Below are 20682 nucleotides of genomic sequence, written 5' to 3' on the forward strand. Positions count from 1 at the left end.
CAGAAGCATCTGGCTGACTGCTGTTAGAAATGGGACTCTACTAAATGGTTCCATGCTCTTATCTAGCAGGTCTTCTTCTCTTCATATCATTACAGAGTTTGCGTGCCACCCCCAATCTCTGCCAAGCCATAGCAAGATTACAGGGGGTTCCAGGCATTCACTCAGGGCCATTTTTCCCCATTGAGAATTCAGGCATGGCAGAGAGTGCAGTGTTTTAAGAGATATGGTTTATTTTATACACCTGGGTCTTGGTGGAGGAAAAGAGTTCACAGCATTACGTCTTGAGCGGGGCTTGTTCCCCACAGCAGTGCAGCATCAGAATCCAATACATTTCCATACCTCTGACCCACTTTCAGGTGGTTCTTAACTTCAGCCCCCACAAGTTCTCCCTCTTTCCTGCTTCTCCTTCCCAGAAAACACCTTGCCAAGCAACTCCTCCCTTTCTCCCTGCTGTTCTAACCTTAGTTTTAAATGTGATGATTTTCCTTTGTTACACCACACCCACGTTACCCTGGCAACTTCCTCCTCAGTTACCTGTAGGGGTTTTTTTGTATTGTAGATGGGTTAATGTCAGGGCCACCATCTCCCTCTGCCCTCTGTCTGGCACTAAAACAAGCTGCAGCCTGTCAGCTCTAATTAAACCCCAGCACCCAAGAATCTAGAGGTGGAAATCTGGCACCCAGGGATCTTAGGGATCCCTGTTCCCCCACTAACTCATAACATTATGAAGAAGGAAGACGAGTCAGAATATTTAAATGTAAACCAGGGTTAAATGATATGTCTACACCAAGCCTAATGTTTACAGGACATGTGGACACCTGAACATCTTGGCTCCCAAAATGGAGAGACAGCTGAACAGCAAAAGGTCAGATATAAAAGAGCAATGCAACATTACACACTTCCATACATACTAGCGATAAGACATCCTATTGTTAGGTCACTGGTTTAATTGGTTTAGTTTTGTTATTACCTAGGAGTATAAGCTCCCAGGATTTTGGGGGGAAGAAAAGGTGCTTTAAACAGATTCTGACTGTGTGCACACCATACATTTAAAGCACCTTTTCTTCCCCCAAGAATCCTGGGAAATACCACTCTGAGAGCTAAATCCCAGCACCATTTACAATTCCCAGCACCCTTTTAAAACTATAGTTCCCAGGATTTGTGAGTGCATGCTTAAAATTTGCTTTAAATAGACACAGTCTTAGCTTGTGAGTCCCTTCTAGTTTTAATAGGGTGCTGGGAATTGTAAATGGTGCTGGGATTTAGCTCTCAGAGTCCCTTCTAGGTACTCACAACATGGTCCCTTCTAGGAACATTCTCAGAGTGGATTGGCTTTATTATTTGTCAAAGAGCTAAGAAAAGGCCTCATTGAAAAGCCTCCCTGAAGTGTAACACACGACTCCTGCTCCCCACCCCATTACTCTGTTTCCTTAGCAATGCTTAACTTGGATTTGCTTACTCAATGCAGACATTTTCCCCAAGTTTGGGAAGTTTGGAGAGAGAGAAAAAGACTTATCATCTCCAACTGTTTCAAGTATTAAAGCGAAGTATGAAAAAACAGTCTGTAGAATCAAGCTTTGACACTCAAGGTCTCAGAAGGAGAGACAGCAGGTGTATATTTAAGCATTCTCAGAACTTTCAATCAACCATTTAAAGAGCTGAACACAAAGGGATTAAGGATATTAGCTTTCTTGAAAGTACCTAATTGAATTCAGCAATTCATATTATTTCTAAGAACTAAATAAAGCTTTTCTAATAAGTATTCATGCCGTGTAATAATAAGAGATATATTTTTTTTGTAGAAAAGAGTGGAATGAAGGAAAACAAGCACATTTCTGAAATGTAGAATTTGTGTTGTGTCTCCCCCCCCCCCCATATATTTCAATATGGTTTTTATTTCTGTAATATGTGTGTACCCTGTATCACTTGCTGACCTTTTATCCTCTTTAAATCAAGATAATCATCATCATCACATCTTCTTATATATTTATTTACTTATACCCCTGCCTTTTTTTCCTGTTGGGGCTCAGTCATATGGCAAGCTCCCAACACTTATGGTAACTACCCCCAAGTGATTGTGTTCAGGGTTTGGCTTGCCTGCTAGAGAGTCTCTTAAGTGAGCACTCGGATACACATCCTCATTGTAAATCAGGTAGTTTTGAATCAAAGGAAAGCCAGTTGCCTCCAGGAAGCCCACAAGAACAGAATGAAAGAAACAACTTGTTCACTCCAGGAAACCAAAAAGAAAAGAAGGAAGGAAACAATTTCTTTTCTTCAGAACCCATCATTATATATGTTTCTTATATTTATCCACAGTGGTGGCAGTTATAACTAAACAAAGCCATTGGAAACACTTTCCCAGGTGGAATCTGATAGGGAAGTGAAGGGATGGCTGCAGTGCTACAATTTTTCCTAGTATGATCCAGCAGGCATATCAGGGCTAAGAAATGTTTTCCTTAGACGTAGTCAGGGGAGACCGTAGACATTTATGTTACAGACCTTTTCTAATGAAGCTAGGTCATGTGAATTTGAACATGAACTGATGGGCTAATTAGACACTGTTTTTTGTAGTTTAACGGGTAATCAGGTCAGAGCAAGGTTATTGCAAGAAATGGACTTTACTGCAATGAATAGTGATTATTCACATGGCTAATGAAAGCTGAGCTTCCCAAATGAAAGTGTTAACAAGCCGTGAAAGAATAGAAGTACTTCTAATTAAAAATGAATATCAAATGCAAAATACCAAGAGAAGAAGAACTGCAGGCACCAGATTTGTTTGCAAAAAAATAATAAAATAAAGATGTGTAAGCAAATGCTACCCAAGCTAGATAGTTGAAATCCATATAAGTAATGCGGTCACTTTACTGTTTGGTATTTTGAAAGTACATGTTCTGTGTAGTAATTAAGAGTCTTTCAACCTAAGAATAAGAATAAAACAGAGATGGCTAGCCTTCTTCAGGCTGAGAGCCACATTGACCCCTGATCAATCCTCCAGGGCCTAACTGGGAGTGACTGGTGAGTGGAACGTGAGCATAATCATTTTTTTCTATTATTATTTATTGAGGGACACATTTTGAAGGTCTTGAGAGGTCAAGAAAACCTTTTGGCATGACAGAAACCTATCAGGAGGCCTATGATTGGTTAGATGCTGCAGTCCCTGCCACACTTGTTTCATGTTGTTATTGGCCAGCCAATTCTCCACCTTAAGCTTATATTGTTGTTTTGCCACCTTGATGCCTTTCCTGAGCTTTCTTCTTGGCCCTCTGTATATATATCTATGTTCCCTGCCTTGAAGGCAGTATCCCAAGTTTTCAGGAGTGACCTTACTTCAGCAGTCATCCAGGGTTTGCTGTTCCCATAGACTGTAATACACCTCTCCGTTATTACATTACCGGCGCACACTTTAATATAAGAAAGTACAATGTCTGTGTATCTATGCAGATATTGATGTTCAAACACGCTCCAATCAGTACTTTCAAAAGAATCCTGGAGCTGACTGAAAACACCCTCTGACCAAATTCTAACAGTTTTTATAACTGGCTGAATTCTTAATAAACACGTGGACACAAATGTTTAGATTAATGAGATAAAAGAAGACACAACTTAATTCATTACAGATGTAGAGTGGTTTGGTTTGGCATTGGGTGAAACCGGACTATGTCCTAACTCCTGCCTGTCTGCAGGGAGTCTGCTAAGGGTAAACCACCTGTAGGAGGAACCCTATGATATACATCAATTAATAGCACCCCCAGGGTCCCTGATGGGGTCATGGCATGGCCCTAGCCATGCCCAGGTTTCAGACAGGATCCATACCTCCGGATCCCTTTAACAGGATACCCTTAATGTGGAGGGGCAAGCGGAGGCAACAATCTCCCCTCTCATAAACAAGGCTTACTCAATGCCTAACCTCCACTCGAGCCCCAAAGGCTCACCGCCAACACCCTCACACCTGCAACCAATCTCTTAGCGATATCAACCAGCCAAATATTTCCCATATCAGAAAGGTGACCACCATCATTGTGAAACAAGGCCTCCTGGTCAAAAGTAGTGGCGGGGAACCTTATCACCCAACCATTCAATAGTTTCACCTTCCGTGCCACTGCACAATTAGCAATTTTGTTGGGTATGTTGATTGCCACAGGGTGGGGGCAATCATGCCAACAATGCGTCTTCAAAAGCTGGAACCAGATTAAAGTGGAGTCTGGGTACAAGGCAGCCAGCCCTCCCACCAACCTCATTGGCCAGCCGGGGTCGTGATGTGGGCAGAGGTCCCTATGATGCGGGCGGCATCCCTCCGTCCACGGCCAGGACACTGGGAGGTCCCGGATACCCTCCCGCAACACCTCCCCCGCAGGAAGGGAAGTGGACTTATAACAATATATATTTCTCATAGTGAGTGGATGGTGCTGGTAGAATAGGAGCCAGCAGTTGTCCTCAAGGAATGTTTTGGGTTTTTTTATTTACTACATTTATATTCTATTTTTCCTCCAATGAACTCAAAGTGGCATACATAATTCTCATCACATAGTTTATCTTCAAAATAACCTTGTAAGGTAGGTCAGGCTTTGAGAGAGCTACTATTTCAAGGTCATCCAGTGGGCTCTGTGGCTGAATAGGGATTTGAACTTGGGTTTCCCCACTCTTAGGCTGCATTCAAACGACACTTTCCCCCATCTTTCCAACATTTTCTTCTTTGTTAATTTATGTGGTTGATGTTCCACACAGCATAAAAACTACTAGTGGAAGTTTAGCACTCAATTTCATGTTATTTTTTCCCAGAAAAAACAACAACAACCATTTGCAACCCTGTTAACTTGGAAAATTTTGCACTTTAATTTCATGTGACAAAGTTGGGGGGCCATATCCCAGCACTAGCATTATAATCGATAAATCTAATACAATAAAACCCATGTCCGAATGCAGCCTTAGTCCTGCACGGTAACCATTACACCATGCTGTCTCTTTTACTTTTCCTGATAGAAGTGAATGTCAGATTATATGGGAGACAAAAAGCACTGGAGACAACAGATAAAGCGGGGGGATATACCAGTATTTTCAGCATGAACCAGGTTCCTTTTCAATTGTTTTTTGGATTATTGCCAATTTACATTGTTTGATATAATTCAGCTGGATTCAGTGTGGGCCTAGCCAGACCTTATTCAAATGTTATTTCATCTGCAAGTTTCATCTGTGATTCTTTTCTTTTTGCACACTCTAGTGACAAGGACTGACTTTTCTGTTGAAAGTTGATTGCATAAAACAGAAACAATATTTTAAAGTTTAGCATGGATTATATACAACAGTGTGGTATTCTTATCTGATGTCCCCATAAAAATGATTTGAGGTTTTTTTAAAAAATCAGACTACAAGGGATGTTCACAAAAGAGGGAAATACTGTTGCATTCCTGAAAGTATATCCTCAGTAATGCAAGGTTTTTTAAAAAAGAAATTTATAAGAGCTCATGGAAGACTTTCTATTATGAATTCAGATTACTATGCCAATAAATATGTTCATTTGAATATACTTTTAATGCAGTCTTTTTTTTGTAATAATATTCACATCCATCTACAAAGCAAAGGTTGTGTGGAGTGCTTGTTATTCATTTTCAGTAAATTCATTTTTCTATTTTCTATTTCAATTGCAAATCTGTTTATAACCATGCTCTCCAAGGAATGCGCGCAATGATGTAGGGGTGTCTTTATTTTCCTCTAGAACCCAGCTGTTGCTTGTTCAGTGATTCATTGGTAGACTGCAGCATGCAGCACTCAGGGCTACAGAATTGGGGCAGGGAAGAGGTCCAGCACTCTTTCTGGAGAGTTTTTCTGTGTGGCAGTGAAGGTAGCAAGGCTGCTAATTCAGCTGAGTAAAGGTACATGGCTACAGAGTGAATAGCAACTGCTGACACTAGCCACTGACGACATCACCTCTACCAAGCATGACTTGTTGTTCCAGAAACTGCCCTGGCAGCTTTTTTGTTACAGTGCAGCATCCTCTTGTAAGGGCATTAGGCCCCCATCCATATTCGGTGGTGCTCAGTGGCAGAAGCTATAGTTCACCAACAAGCCACGGCACAATCTCATACTACCACCTGGTCTTACAGTTGGCAAAGGACAATATATATTAGAATCTTAAAGTCCATGGATATATAAGTGAAATCTCACACTGTTTAAATGCTTTGCATAGTACAATGGGTGTCCAGTTTTCATGTAATTCATCAAATATTATCTTTTTCCAGATCTTCCGTCAGTTAAAATAATCCCTTCCACGTTATGGCCAGAAGAAGGACAATCTATAACTTTGATTTGTGAATCCAAAGGAAAACCACTGTAAGTGATTTAACAAGCAATATATTTTTGTTATATTCTTTATTCCCCTTTGATTGCAGCCTCTGACTGCAAAACTCTACTGTTTTTCTCTTGTCCTGGGGTGTAAAGTGATCTCTGGTACTGAAAACCCCTTGAAGCATGTCTTCATTAAGTGCCTATGGAAGACTGGTCTTTTACTTTGTCATTTATTTTAGTTTTGGGAAAGGATTCCTGCTGTGCATTTTTTTAAAGTAAGCTATTTCAACCTGAAAGGATTGCAGTCTTATTTGCTGTTCACATCGTCAGACTGATGATAGGTACATACTCTCAAAGCCTCACATCTGATGAAAAAACTTCTAAAATCAACACTTTTTTTTTATCCAAGCAAAGTGTTGAACTCTTTGCCTGCTTTGGTTGTCATTTACATGGTAATTGGAAATTTAATGATATATGCAAATTGTCTTTTCAACTATCTCACTTTTAAAATAGCATTAAGAGAGTGAAGCTGTATATGTTTGAGTTTCAGCTGAAATTACTTTTTTCTTCACAAACCTTAAACCCACTCCTGAACTCTTATTATTCTTATTACTACTACTACTACTACTACTAGACAGCATCTGCCACTTGAGGAGAAAATAAAAATAACCCCACTATTGCATTACATGCTTCCCAGGCATAACCTCCATATTTATTTTTATTTAGTGTATTTATATACTGCCTTGCAGCTGAATGGCCCCCAGGGCAGATCACAATAAAATACAAATTACAGGCTAAATCCATTTCACAAATGGAAAAACTTTTTTCCCATTTGTGAAAGGGACTTGGGTCTAGCAGACTCATAGTGATAAGAAAGGCTTCAGGAGTAAACCCAAAGGAATAAACCATAACCACTGCCTTTCAGGATATCTTTGAGAAAAGAAAAGGCTATGGGGTAAACTCCTCACAAATCCAGAGTGGAGTCTCTAAGATGGTTGGATGGCATCTTGTATGCCTCCTTCTGGCAATTCCTGCAGTCAGGCTGGTACCAAACATACTGCTCTGCTTTTCTTTGGACCACTTCAGCCAGACTGAGTGTGGGGTCTTGTTGTCTGGGCAGCCTAGGACCTCCATACACACTGCTCAAGCTAGCACCCCAGAGAAGTCTCTTCCGGGCTGCTAATGCAGCAAAACCAACATGGTTATGAGCTCTTGGTCTCTGGAGCAATAGCAGGCACTGTGATTCTCCAGCGGTTTGACTACATCCCCGGGGTTGCACTCCATTGACTCTCGAGACAGACAGATGCCAACAAAAAAAACCTTCACTCTTTTTAGGAGAGAAAGCCCTTCTAGAACACAAATGATATTAGGGGAATTTAGTTGTTTTTCTATGTAATCTCTGCCTCTGCTGTTTCTTTGTCTCTAGTCTACTGGAGTTCAGCCTGTTATTTGTCTGTCAGAGGTGACACCAATTCTTCAAGTGCTAGCTGGCTGTTCCTGACACATGTATGTCCAGCTTCTTCTTCTCCTGCTGCTCTTTTTTTCCATAGCTAGTGCATAAGCAGTGTGCAGATCAGCAGTATCTCATTTCTTCAAGCCTATAGCTCTCTCTTATCTGACACTGCCTTCCTCTCTCCTTCCAACCCATTGTTTTTCCTAGCTTGAGGCTTCTTTCCTGGGTTTCTGGTCTCCTCTCCACTCAGGCAGGCTTCTGGACAAAGCGTCTTAATTTTCTGTTACTCACTGCAGTTCTTCATGGTCCAAGAACTTCAGCTGTCCATCTGCTCCCTGTATCTTCTTGGCCACTCTGGTCTGAGTGCTTTGTAGCTGGGCTACTGGGTAGTGGCTGTTGAGATAAGGCTCTCATCTACTCACTTAGGCCTCATTTGCACTGTACAGTGGTACCTCGGGTTAAGAACCTAATTCGTTCTGGAGGTCCGTTCTTAACCTGAAACTGTTCTTAACCTGAGGTACTACTTTAGCTAATGGGGCCTCCTGCTGCCGCCATGCCGCCGCCACACGATTTCTGTTCTCATCCTGAAGCAAAGTTCTTAACTCGAGGTTCTATTTCTGGATTAGCGGAGTCTGTAACCTGAAGCGTCTGTAACCTGAAGATTTTAACCCGAGATACCACTGTACATTTAAAGCAGTATCAATCCACTTTAAGCAGTCATAGAACATTTGGAACTGTAATTTGCTAGGGGTGCTGACAGTTGTTAGGAGACTCATATTCCCCTTAAAGAGCTACAATTCCCAGAGTGGTTTAAGAATCAGCCCCTCTTCCCAAGGCAGTCTGAGAATTGTAGCTCTGTGAGGAGACTAGCGGTTTCCTAACAACTTTCAGTACCCTTAACAAACTCTAGTGCCCAGGATTCTTTGAGGGAAGCCATGCTTACTTAAAGTGGCATGATATTTCTTTAAATGCATAGTGCAGATGGGACCTTAGAGACTCCAAACTTTTCTTCAGCTGCATGTGGGAGACCATCACAGTGAATTTCACAGTTCTTAAGAGAGCCACTGATGTTGCTGCTGGTAACATTCTGCTAGCTTTTAGGTTTGCTGCTAGAACGTCAACTTCATCTGCTCCAGGAATCTTACCATTCTTCCTTCTATTTTACCTCAGGCACTTCTTGACACATAGTCCTCCTTTCAGGAAGCAGAATCCCACTTCTAGCACCAGTGTTAATGCATATCCAATCTCCAACCAGTTGGTGTGTGGTGTGTCCTATCATGTTAATTTGAACAGTTGCAGATTCTGGGAACTATTCTTGTGTAAGAAGCTCCCAAATCTGTCACCATGAATCTGCTTCACACAAATACAGGACCATGGCACTATGGCAAAATTGACAATGTGAACTGGACCACAATGTGAAACTAATGTGAAATTAATGATATTGAATCTGAAATTCAGCAGACACAGCTCTCTCTTTCCACCTCTTTGTCTCTCTGTCTGTCTCTCATGCTTCCTGTCTCTGCGTCCCCACCCAGTGTTTCCTCCCACTTCATCCCCTCTGTGGCATATTCCAGGCCTTTTCCAAGGGTCCCAACTCCCCCAAAATATTTTTCAAGTGTTACAATGGAGAGGATGGGGGAGGGAAGCCTTATTGTGCAGAGCCTGTGTGCAATCTATGTGTAGTCAAAAAAATTGTATCTACATTTTCACAACTTACATTGAAAATGTGGCACTGCATACAGTTCCCATGCAGAGGCATATTTTCACACAAATAGTACCACCACATAAGCTTGGTGGAAACTTATACTCCTGGATGCTTCTGTGAACTGGTGGAATGTGAAGGAAGCATCATAGAATCAGAGACTTGTAGAGCAGGAAGGGACCCTGAGAGCCAACATCCTGCAATGCAAAAACATATGCAGGCTGGAACAATCAGTGGGCTTTGCAATCCCCTTTTGAATATATAGACCTTTTTGATTCTTCGGGAATTTAGCACAAAATTAGGAGGCTGAGAGAATGCTACCTGGAATAAAATTATGCTCATCACACCTTGGGTCATTTTGAAAGTGCAACCCACACTGGCTCCCATTTTTATGCCAATTTCCCTGTCAGGACCTACAAAATCTGAGGTCAGGGCGTGTCTGACTTAGGATAAATTGATGTGCTGATTAAACGTGGATATGATGTTTTTATGGTTGTGATGCTTGTCATTATATAGTGCATATAAGAATTTGTGCACCCTTTTAAGTGTGAAATATTTTTCCTCTTTTTGCTGCTTCTAAGCAATGATGCTTGGCAGATAAGCAAATGGTAGTTCTGTAACTGAAAGTATGCAAGAGCAGGCTGTTTGAAGCAATACATTTTGATCTCGAAATGCGCTATGCATAGTCCTTATCAATTAACACCTGTAACATTTCAATGGAAAATAATGATGCACATGGTGTAGAAGTGGTAAAGGAGCCTGTAAAAATACCCTGCCAGGAAGAGAAAAAGCCTGTTGCTTCCTTCTTTCAGTCCTCTTCCTCTGTAGCAGATGCCACACTTTTAAAAAATAATTTTCCTGCCACTGTGCACAGAACTCATAGCCAGACAGACCTTATATTTGACAGGTGTCAGACAAGAGTTAAGATTTTCCTTTGTCTATGTGTCTTATTCAGAAGCAGTACTTGGGCTGACTAATGGTTACTTGACATCAGATAGGTGGCTTTTCTCTTCTTTGTCTTTTTAAAGCTCAAGTTTTATTATTTGTGTCAAGTAATACAAAGTAACTCAGAAAGTCTTGTCTTCTTGTATTCTGCTTGATTTAAATGATTTGGACTATGTGTTTCAATCTAATCCCTTTGTGACTTTTAAAGAACCCTCTACCTTTCCTAGCTAATGCTCAGAAACAGATTCAGCACATATGTAGAAATGTAATCAGCTTGATGAACAGAATATGAGATCTTACAAGAATAGTAGCTTCAGGGGCAAATATATATGTACCACAATATTTATTAACCTTCCCAGAGGCAACACACATTTCTAAACAAATTATGCCATATATATTATACTAGCAGTGAGTGTCCAACCCTGTCCAGGAATTTTTAGAAACCAAAGATATATTTTGATTTTAAATGGATAGTGCAATTGGTGTTTGGACCCGTCACACAAAAAATCAGGTGAAGTCATGCCAAAGTCACATTCAAACATCAGTGAATACTGCCATCCTCACCTCAGAAACCATCATGCCAAGTTTGCCATCAAATGCATGCCAAAAAATAGGTGAAGTCATGTGAAATTGACATTTTGGTCTACCATCTTGATTCAAAAGGTTGCCTGGTGTCTAAATTGTAACAGCATCTGCCACCCCCACCTTGGGAGTGCTTGCGCTGAGCTTGGCAATAATATCTTGAGAGGCAGCCAAACCTATCAAAAAAAATAAAAAAGGCGACAATTCAGTCCTGCACTTTGATTCCAAATGGTGGCTGAGTTTGGCAACGATATCTCAAGAGGCAGCTGAACTTATAGAGAACAAATTCACAAACAGACTGATAAACCACTCTCTAAAATACATAGTGAATGATGTTGTTGTATCAATAAAAGTAACTGGGGGAAAAATATGACAGGTAAAACAAAAATTTCACGTGTAGCATTACATGAGTATAACAGCCATGACACTGTAGTGGGTGCTTTTCCTTATGGTGCCTCATCCAAAAGACATGTCAACGCAGACAAAAGGAGGCATTACAAAAACTTTCTGGACTTTTTGGATCAGTACCACACTTTGCAATCCACACTGAACAGTGCATTCTAAAGTATTCAGCATACTAAAAAAATACTGGAAGCTGAACAATCCTCCGAGTGTGGAAATTCTGCTTTTTTTAGCAAGGCTCCCACCTCATGTTGTGTTTAAGACTATCTCAGAGGGATGTGCTATTTTCACACAACATATCATTTATAAAAAATGTGCTCATCATACAAGGTATAGAAATCTTTCTGTCATTGATTCTGTTAATATAGAAGATATGCTACTTTAAGGATAGATAATATTTGCTCTTGTTAACTTCTATGGAATATGCAAACAAAATATAAGGTGAAATTTATCTATTTGGAGATGGACACATTCACAATATCTTAGCTTACTTTTAAATATCTTGAGACAAGTAGAGTTGTGGATTTGAAGGATTTCAGCGTGAGAAAAGTAGCTTATCAGCTACTGTCTTCAAATGGAATGTTCATATGGCTTGGGTGTATGAATAATGTAATCTTGCAAAATCCTATATTTTGAAGAAACTGGAACTAGAGAACAATGTTCACATGTCTGTCTATTTGAATAGACACTTGAATAGACACTCAAAAAGTCAACAAACCTTTTCACAACACATTCCTTCTATGTTTATAGAGCATCATTAAAACCAAAGCATCGGAAGAACTTGGACCATTTTTCATGCTAAATTTTGTGCTTAAGTACAAATATATACTTTATGTGTGAAGGCCTCCCATTGTGTAAATCCTAATTTCTCCATTTCAAAGCAAGGGAGGCCTCCTCTGATTTTTATACTATTTGCCTATATTTCTCCTGTATAAATTCTGCTATGGTAATCGGAAGAGTCAATTTCTCTATGCTCCATCTTTAGGAAAAGCAAACTATGTATGTACAGAAGAGACAGCCTTCTCTTTGCTGGTTCACCTATTGTAGAATAAGCACTTGAGGGAGGTATGCTTATTTTTAGCAGAGTATTTTAGATTATGGTATTTTTTGCTGGTTAAAACATATTGTTGGTTTGTTTTGTAATTTTAAATTTATCTGGATACTACCCAGAAATTCATTTTTGACATGGAGTGGTTTATACACTTTTAAAATTAAAGCAAAATATAGAAGTTGAATAAAATTATGTGCCCTTCACAACTAACCACAATGTGTATGTTTGAATCCAGTAAAGTTCTACACAGGGTAGACCTAGTGAAATTTATGGCCCTATGTCAATCATGTTCATTAACTTCAGTGGGTCTATGATGAGTATGACTAACATTAGATACAACTCTTAAGAAGCTCCCTTTAGTGAGGTGATTTTTAAGGATCAAATAACTAACCCTGGAATAGATTATAAAGAAATGAATCTGCTGTGGGTAGAGATGTTATCAAATGTAGATGGTGTGGTGGAAGGAGAAATCAGCCTGCATAAAGAGAGAGTGGTTAACATTTGACCTTCTCTTTTCTTCATAATACATGACTACTAGCAAAAAGGCCTATTGTCTTTGGCTATCAGCTGCTCCCTGTTTTGTGTGTTCTAGTCACTGAAGTTCCTTCTCAAGGTAGTTCTGTGACCAACTCTGTAACATAAAATGAAAACTTGTAGAACAAATACAGTTGCAAGCAAGGCATAAATTTGTCTCAGTGTATCTGTGTCATGATTACACAGACATTCAGAAAGTGTTCCCCCTAGTATAATGTTAGGATTTTAGAGATTAACTAGGATGGTTTCTATGATACATTAGGTTGAGTCAGGTGAGAACCTATGATGACTGATAAGTATTTCCTGGGTTGCATGGCTGGCAACTTAGCATGTGCTCCTGCCCTCCCTCCTTGCAGGAAGCACTTCCTAGTCATCCATATGTGTGACACTGTGGACCATCTCCCAGACCAGTTACAGGTAAGCTACTCCAGTTTCTTTGTGGAGAAAGAAATTAATTGGATGCTGTGAGCCTTAGTACTCTTTGCCAAGGCGAGGCACTTGGTTTCCTTGCTCTAGCAGTGTGAAATATGAATGAGGCACATAAACTTAAGATCAGATATCTAAAGATCTTAATGGCTATCCTGAAAGACTCCAGGAAGTCACTGCTAACTTCTGCTTGGAAAGGATGGGTAGTAATATCTGGAAGAGAAATTCAGATAAAGCCTTTTGATATTCATTTTCAAAACATAAGAGTCAGAATTGGGGTTTAAAGAATATGTAAGCTCTCTCTCTTCAAGAATTTGGATTATATTTCAGAGAATATAATCCACTTACCTGGAAGTATGCCTACTGGACACAATACAACTTGATTTGGAGTAAACACAACACAGGATTGTGCTCAGAGGCAGAGGTTCCAAAAGTTTCTCCATGAGGTTTGAATGAATATGTGAATCAAAGGCTAATATGTAGGTCACATGCTCCCATTACACTATTTATCAGGGTAAACATTTACCATATTCATATAACTGTAGGAGATATTAGTAGACATAATATAAACAGAAGAAGCTTATTTCTTGATATAATTGACAGATGATTGACAGATTCCAGTAAACATTAAAACAAAAATACTTGCCAAGCATCTATACCCAAGACCATCAGGCAAAGGTTTGAGGTAAAATTGTGGGTAAAATTTGTTTGTATTGATGACATCAGATTCATATAATGCATACAAGCTGTACATCTGTTGGAACAAACAGACTAAAAAGCTACAAAGAATCATTTGTGTTAAAGACTCTGGCTCAATTACTTGGACTATCAACAAAGTATTAACAAATAGAACTTTCAGTTTATTTTTCTATATCTCTTTCTGAAACATAGCTGAGTAAATAGGAACAATGTAAAGAGCTTTTTGTTGTTGTTTTTTACTCATTCTCCATAGCTGTCCTAAATACATGAAAAACAAAGACTATAATTGCTATTTGAGCTAAGATTTCTATCAAAGCTGACATGGATCAATTTAAGTACTGCAGTATGCAAATAAATGAAGCAGACTGGGATATATATGCCCAGAGATTTGACAAAATAAAATATGACAAGTTTTCTATATATTATTGTACTCAATTTTAATTTTAGATAGTTTTAACATCTGATTTTTTGTTGACTGCTACCATAATTTTTTTTAAATCTTTCCAGCTGCCTACTGTGTGAAATTTCCTTTGAAGCTAGATAGCTTTGAAGAGACTACTTGTCCTATTGTAGTCAATGCTGACTTTACTAATTGTGCATCAGCAATATGGTGTATGTTCAATTACACATTCTGAAGTCCTACAAAAGTCACACCTGAGAATGAATATGACTCCATTGAGGGAATATACTTGGAAAACCTTCTCAGATAGGTGCCTTGTAACAAAAAGCCAATTATTTTGAAGGACAGTATAAATGTTAGTTTAGTATCCCTATTCACAAATACTATAATACATTTAAAGCTTGGAATTGGTAATGTAGCATTATACAGAGAGTTATAAAAATGCATCATTTCTGCTAAGGTGTAAACACATACTATAATAATATATTCAATTTCAAGTTGCAGTTAATAGATTTGCTGTCATGCAACTAGATTTTCATTTTCCGTTTGGGAATCCCTTTTTCCCTACAAAGCAGCAAAATTGGTGTCATAAAAAGTGTCATGGAAAGAAACAGGGAGAAGCATTAGAGCCCATTTATAAATTACACTTCACAGTAAAACTCTCACTATAGTACCTAAGAACTTCTCTTCGAGTTGTCTGTAAAGTGATCAGATGGCTTAATGGGCTCTGTTCAGTAAAGAGCTTTCTGAAGACTCAACTGCTTTTCCTGCAATGTTTGCTCCAAAAATGGTGCAGAAAAAATACAGTGTGAAGGAAGAAAAATCTAAATGCAACCTCTTAAGTACTAACATGTGATACATCATTGAAATGCATTTTTTTTCTTTCCCTTGAAATTATGGAAGACAAAAATATGGTTTTAAAAGTCTGTATCTTAGAACTAACAAAGACTATAAGGCAATGTCACCTGTGCACCATTTAACCCTAGAACTTAGAAACCATGAAAATATAATCAAAGATCTTTTAAGCATTCAACCTTTCAGAAGAGGGAAACAAAATTAGCACATTTGTCATATCCTTTTCCCATGGCTTGCATTTGGTATTATCATATCCTCCCTTCAAAATGCTATCATTGGCATCGAACAAGCAACAGCTATTCATGTAGTAAGGAGGTATTACTCAGCTGATTGTTAGAGATTGTGCCACTTTTATGTATCTTTTGTTTCTATGTCATGCCCTTCCTCCAAGGCAGCCTTTCCCAACCTGTGGGTCCCCAGATGTTGTTGAACTACAACTCCCACCAGTCCCATCACCCCTAGCTAGCAAGGCCAGGCATGATGGGAGTTGTAGTCCAACAACATCTGGGGACCCACAGGTTGAGAACCACTGCTCCAAGTTGCAGTACTTGAAGTTGCAGTACTTTTGACTGACAGCAGTTGGCCCAAGGTGACAGTGATAGGTGTTCATAGGGGAGAAGCAAGAGGAACAGTTGCTTCCCCCAATGAGCCATAATCCCCAGATTTCCAGATTTCATTTTTTTTTAAAAAAAAATCCTAGCTGTTGTAGACAATTATGTGGACCCCCCCCCAAAAAAAATTCAGCGTTTAATTTTTCTGTTGAAAAGTTTATGATTCAGACGTTTATTAGTTACAATGAACTGATTATGTCAATTCTAAATACAATATTGGGCAATATTTAGCTTTTTAGCTTTGTTTACTAATTACAAATACAATAAACATGCTAAATTAGATCATTTTCTAGGACAGCCATACAGAACCTTTGACCCATGAACCAAATTAGCAACAGTAAAAAGAAAGCCAGAAGTTATGCCAGACAGTCTGAGCCAAGGATCTATTAAAATCCTGTCCAAGCTATACTCAAGAAGCTGAAGTTTCAGAGCCGAAGTCTTTATACTCCAATAACTGGAAGTGATCGGGGCTGGGTAAAAAACACAGGAAAAGAGAGTAAGGGATCCACATGACACATTTTCTGTTAAAGTTGGTCCCCTCCAAACACTTCTTTCTACATTACCGACAAGGTTCCATTCTCAAGGCTACAATCATATACTGTACACCCTTATCTAGGAGCAAGCCCTGCTGAATTTAATGAGGCATGTGTAGAATGCGCAAGTGAAATTTGTCTGCAATAACAGATAACTTGGAGTCAGGTTAAAGATCTGTACTTTTCTTTATTAAGTGCGGTACTGCTGTTGTACACCTGGAATGGGTTTCAGGAATTATTTTTGGTTTTTTTCTAGTTTTTTATTTGAATGAATGTATTATTACTTTGTGTGTGTTTAGTAATTTGAGCGACAGTAATACTTAATAACAACAATAAAGCAATTGAATGAGGCCCTCCATTTTCTATACTATATCTTCCTAGGAGAAGATTAAATCAGGCCTTCAAATAAAAATTTTATCCTCCAAAAACATTCAAGTTTAATCTTTAGCATGTAAGAGTATTGGGATAAGGAACAAATTAGTGATTGTAGTCTAAAGTTGAAAACATAATAAACAATTAAAGTTAACTGCAGTTCTTTATAAAACCAATTCCATTCTGAGGAGCTTTATAACATATACAACTATTCAGTTTCTGTTTCCAGTGTTGTAGTCTCATCGAGTTCCATGGAACAACAGAGTGAGACTTCAGTCCCCACTCACTCACTGAATTCATTAGAACTGACTTCTGAATAGATTGCACTGTTGAAATGTTAATTGGTCGTCCCCCCCCCTTCTCAAGTGAGATTAAATTATTTTCTGTTGCTTCTTTACATGGCTTGGGATCTGTTCCCTGTAGTGGCTTTACATTGTGGATTTTTATTTTTTTTTGTTAAACAGAGCAAAATAAAATCCTGGAATTATATACGAGTTGAGATGCCTGTTACTTTTCATTTACTAGCAGCTCTGCTTATTGAAATACCTCCTGTTTCTGTTAGTAATGCCAGATGCTATTCTTCGCAGCTACTTGGTTCTCAGCAAAGCTTTCTTTGGGAATTGGCAAAGAAGACGACAGAATCTCATGACATGAGTAGGCAAGAAAAATCATGACAACACGTAGGAAACAGCTGTGGTAACTGAACAGCAACTATTAGCATGAAAATGTGTTAAATGTAACAAGCTTATTAAGAGCTAAAAGCCATTAAACCAATTGCTTTTAGCTCCTAATAACTTTATCATTATTCTTTGTTTCTGAAATCTCCCACAATTTAATTCCAATGATGAAAAATAATTATAGCCTTTCAGTTCTGGAAAGGGTGCAAGACTCCTAAAGAAATATGTAAATGTATACTCAGAATGATATCTGAGGTAGCTGCAAAAAGAAGAAGAAAAAGTAAGAAATAAGCAAAATGGAATGTTTTGGAACAGAGAGCTACAAAAATAAAGTTGTGGCTGAAGGGTTCTGAGCTGGTTTTATTGCACTTCTAGTTCTCAGTCTACAGCATCAAATAATTTATTGGAGGTGCAAACAGAATATTTGTTTATTGCAGAGGCTCCATGACTCTGATAGCTGTTTAACTGGTAACATTGCTTCAACATATAGTGATTGTATTGCAACATAATATATATGAGATGGTAGGAATATCAAAGTTTTCAGGGTTTTTTTAAAAAAAATGGTGAAATGTGGGGAGGCAGAATGATTCAGATTTGCATCTTCTACTAGCAGTCAAGATCAGCTTAGCGAGGGTGATTCAAACAGTTGTTTGACCAAGCATTTTTGGCGTTCTCTTGATATGTAAAGTCTCTGTCTCCCCCTGCCCCACAAAAAAAGAAACTTCCTGTAAGCTTATCTGTTCCCTTTATGTTTTGCATGAGGTAGACAATTTTCTTTAGGTGATGCATAGCATCTTAGAAGTACTCCAGATTATAGATTGCTGGTTATTTCTTGATTGTGGCATCCAGGTCCCAGAAGAAGGTTGAGCCCCCATGCCTTTCCCCCATGTATTAGCTTTTCTGCCACCTCCCATTCCCTTTTAGCTAGTGTGTTTTTGCATTCACAGAAAAGGGCAGCATCACTCCATCAGTTGGCTAGGAGTCCTCTTTTGTCCCAGATGGTCCATCATTTTAAGGTTCTGTCCAGATTCCAGTCTGGATGCTAGAGTGTTTTCTTCCTCTATCTTACCTTTTCCTTTCTAAATGTAACAAGTACTGCACGGAACTTGCAACAGTTTCTAGATCATCAAGGAAAGGAAGAAAATAATTTGGAAGCAGAAAAATGGTTAATACTTCTTGAAGGAGGAAGTCCTCTCATTTCCATCTTCCAACATCTTGTCCACCATTCAGGCCACAAGAAAGTGAGCCGGGGGGGCAGGAAGAGAGAGACAGACAGACAGAGGGGATGGATGAATGTTGTGTATATGTTTGTATGGGAGGTAGGGAGAAAGAAATGAACTCAAGTGAACAAACACTGGTGGCTGGGGGAGGGGAGTACTGTAAACCCAGTTTGTGGCAATTGTTTATGTGTGGGCCTACCTCAATTCTTTGGTTATGAGAGCCAGTGTGATGTAGTGGTTAAGAGCGGTAGTCTCGTAATCTGGGGAACCGGGTTCGCGTCTCCGCTCCTCCACATGCAGCTGCCGGGTGACCTTGGGCCAGTCACACTTCTTTGAAGTCTCTCAGCCCCACTCACCTCACAGAGTGTTTGTTGTGGGGAGGAAGGGAAAGGAGAATGTTAGCCGCTTTGAGACTCCTTAAAGGGAGTGAAAGGCGGGATATCAAATCCAAACTCTTCTTCTTCTTCATGAGAGCCTTTGTCTTTAGCTTTGTATTCATATTTAAATTATCCTTATTTAAATGTGCATCTGTACATATATAGTATGCAAATCAGTGTATTCTTTCCTCTTTTGGGGGATGCAAATCTTCTTCTTTTTTGGCCTTGAGTAAGTAGACACCTAGTAATCATCAACAGAGATGCAAAGTAGCAAAGTATCTTCCTTGACTGTTGCTGCCCCAGACTTCGCAAGCTTCTGGCTACTTGTTTTTCTCTCATCTTGCTCTGTTCTGGCTTTCATTTTGCTTTTTAAACTTTGGACGCTGTTCCTGGCTTTACTGCTCCTCTGGTTCCTTGACTGCTGGCTAATTTCCAGATCTCCTAGCAGTTGACCACCTTGCCTGAACTCAGCATGTTACTGATTTATCCTTTTGATCTGACACTCAGCCCAGCTTGATCTTATTCCTGACTCAACTGGTGTGCTGTTTTTCTGCTATTCTTAGGTTTTTAGCATTTATCTTTGAGGATTAGTGAAGCTTTTTGTTAATGAATATTGATAAATGAATCATTCCTATGTAAGGAAAATACAGCCTTTAAAAATATGGGATTTAAACATGAAGAAGTAAGAGTGAGGAAATAATTCAATTTAAAGCATGTAGAGTGTTTTGGGGTGCAGCTGGTGATAAGAGGTTATTTGCCACTGTGTCATGGCTTCTTGCCTTATCTGAACTGTAGCCACCCCTCATTCAGAATAGCACAGGGGTGTCTTTTAATTATTCTCACATTACAAAAGTCATTTGCAATGTAGTCAAGAAAAGTAGGGGGCAGGCATAGGTCAGATGAAAGACAGCAGTCCTGTTGTGAACACAGAAGCTCATAAGTCCCATTTCTGGATCAAGGCCTTTGTTTCCTTCTTTATTAATAAACATCTGTAGTAAGAAAACTGTGAGAAATTGTTTCTTCTTAAAACAGGGAAAACAAAGAATGGGAAAGGCTCAGCATATTTGAAGGACGATAAATATCTCTTCCTCCCCCACCTCCCAAGACATGCAAATGTCAGCAGTATCAAGATAATACAGTACTCAAGTGGGTGCATCAGAATAGCTGTTACAAATTACTGAGATTAATTGAGAGCCATGTTAATGTTAATGAAATGCAGTTGGGGATGTAAGAGAGGAGTTGTACAGTTTGCACACTTTTGTTCTAAATACATTCTTTCATTAAATCCTTGGATTCTCGCTTCACCACCAATTAGATGATTCTGCCACTTTCAGCTGCTCCTGCAGTCCCCCCCCCCCCCCGCTGCCTGAGCTGTGCAGGTATGACAGTTGAGCAAATATGGTAGGGGATCAGAAATAAGCAAACAGCACACTACCAGATTCACAGGAACATCCATGTCATAAGTATATAGGAAGCTACCTTATTCAAGGTCAGATGAATGCCCAACTTCTTGAGTATTTTCTGCTCTCCAAGGTCTCAAGCAGATGTATTTGCCTTCACC

General features: G+C 39.3%; 1 protein-coding gene across 5 annotated transcripts in view; it reads left to right on the top strand.

Moving 5' to 3' along the window:
- Window positions 1-20682, top strand: part of CADM2 (cell adhesion molecule 2) — a 372090-nt gene that overhangs the window by 289287 nt on the left and 62121 nt on the right. For all 5 annotated transcript variants that reach the window (XM_083737012.1, XM_083737014.1, XM_083737015.1 and 2 more), the window contains one exon: window positions 6237-6327. In XM_083737012.1, the coding sequence (XP_083593138.1) occupies window positions 6237-6327 (91 nt within the window). The remainder of the gene's footprint in view (window positions 1-6236; window positions 6328-20682) is intronic.

The sequence above is a fragment of the Podarcis gaigeae genome (genome assembly GCF_964106915.1).
Source record: "Podarcis gaigeae genome assembly, chromosome: 4".
NCBI classification, from domain to species: Eukaryota; Metazoa; Chordata; class Lepidosauria; order Squamata; family Lacertidae; genus Podarcis; species Podarcis gaigeae.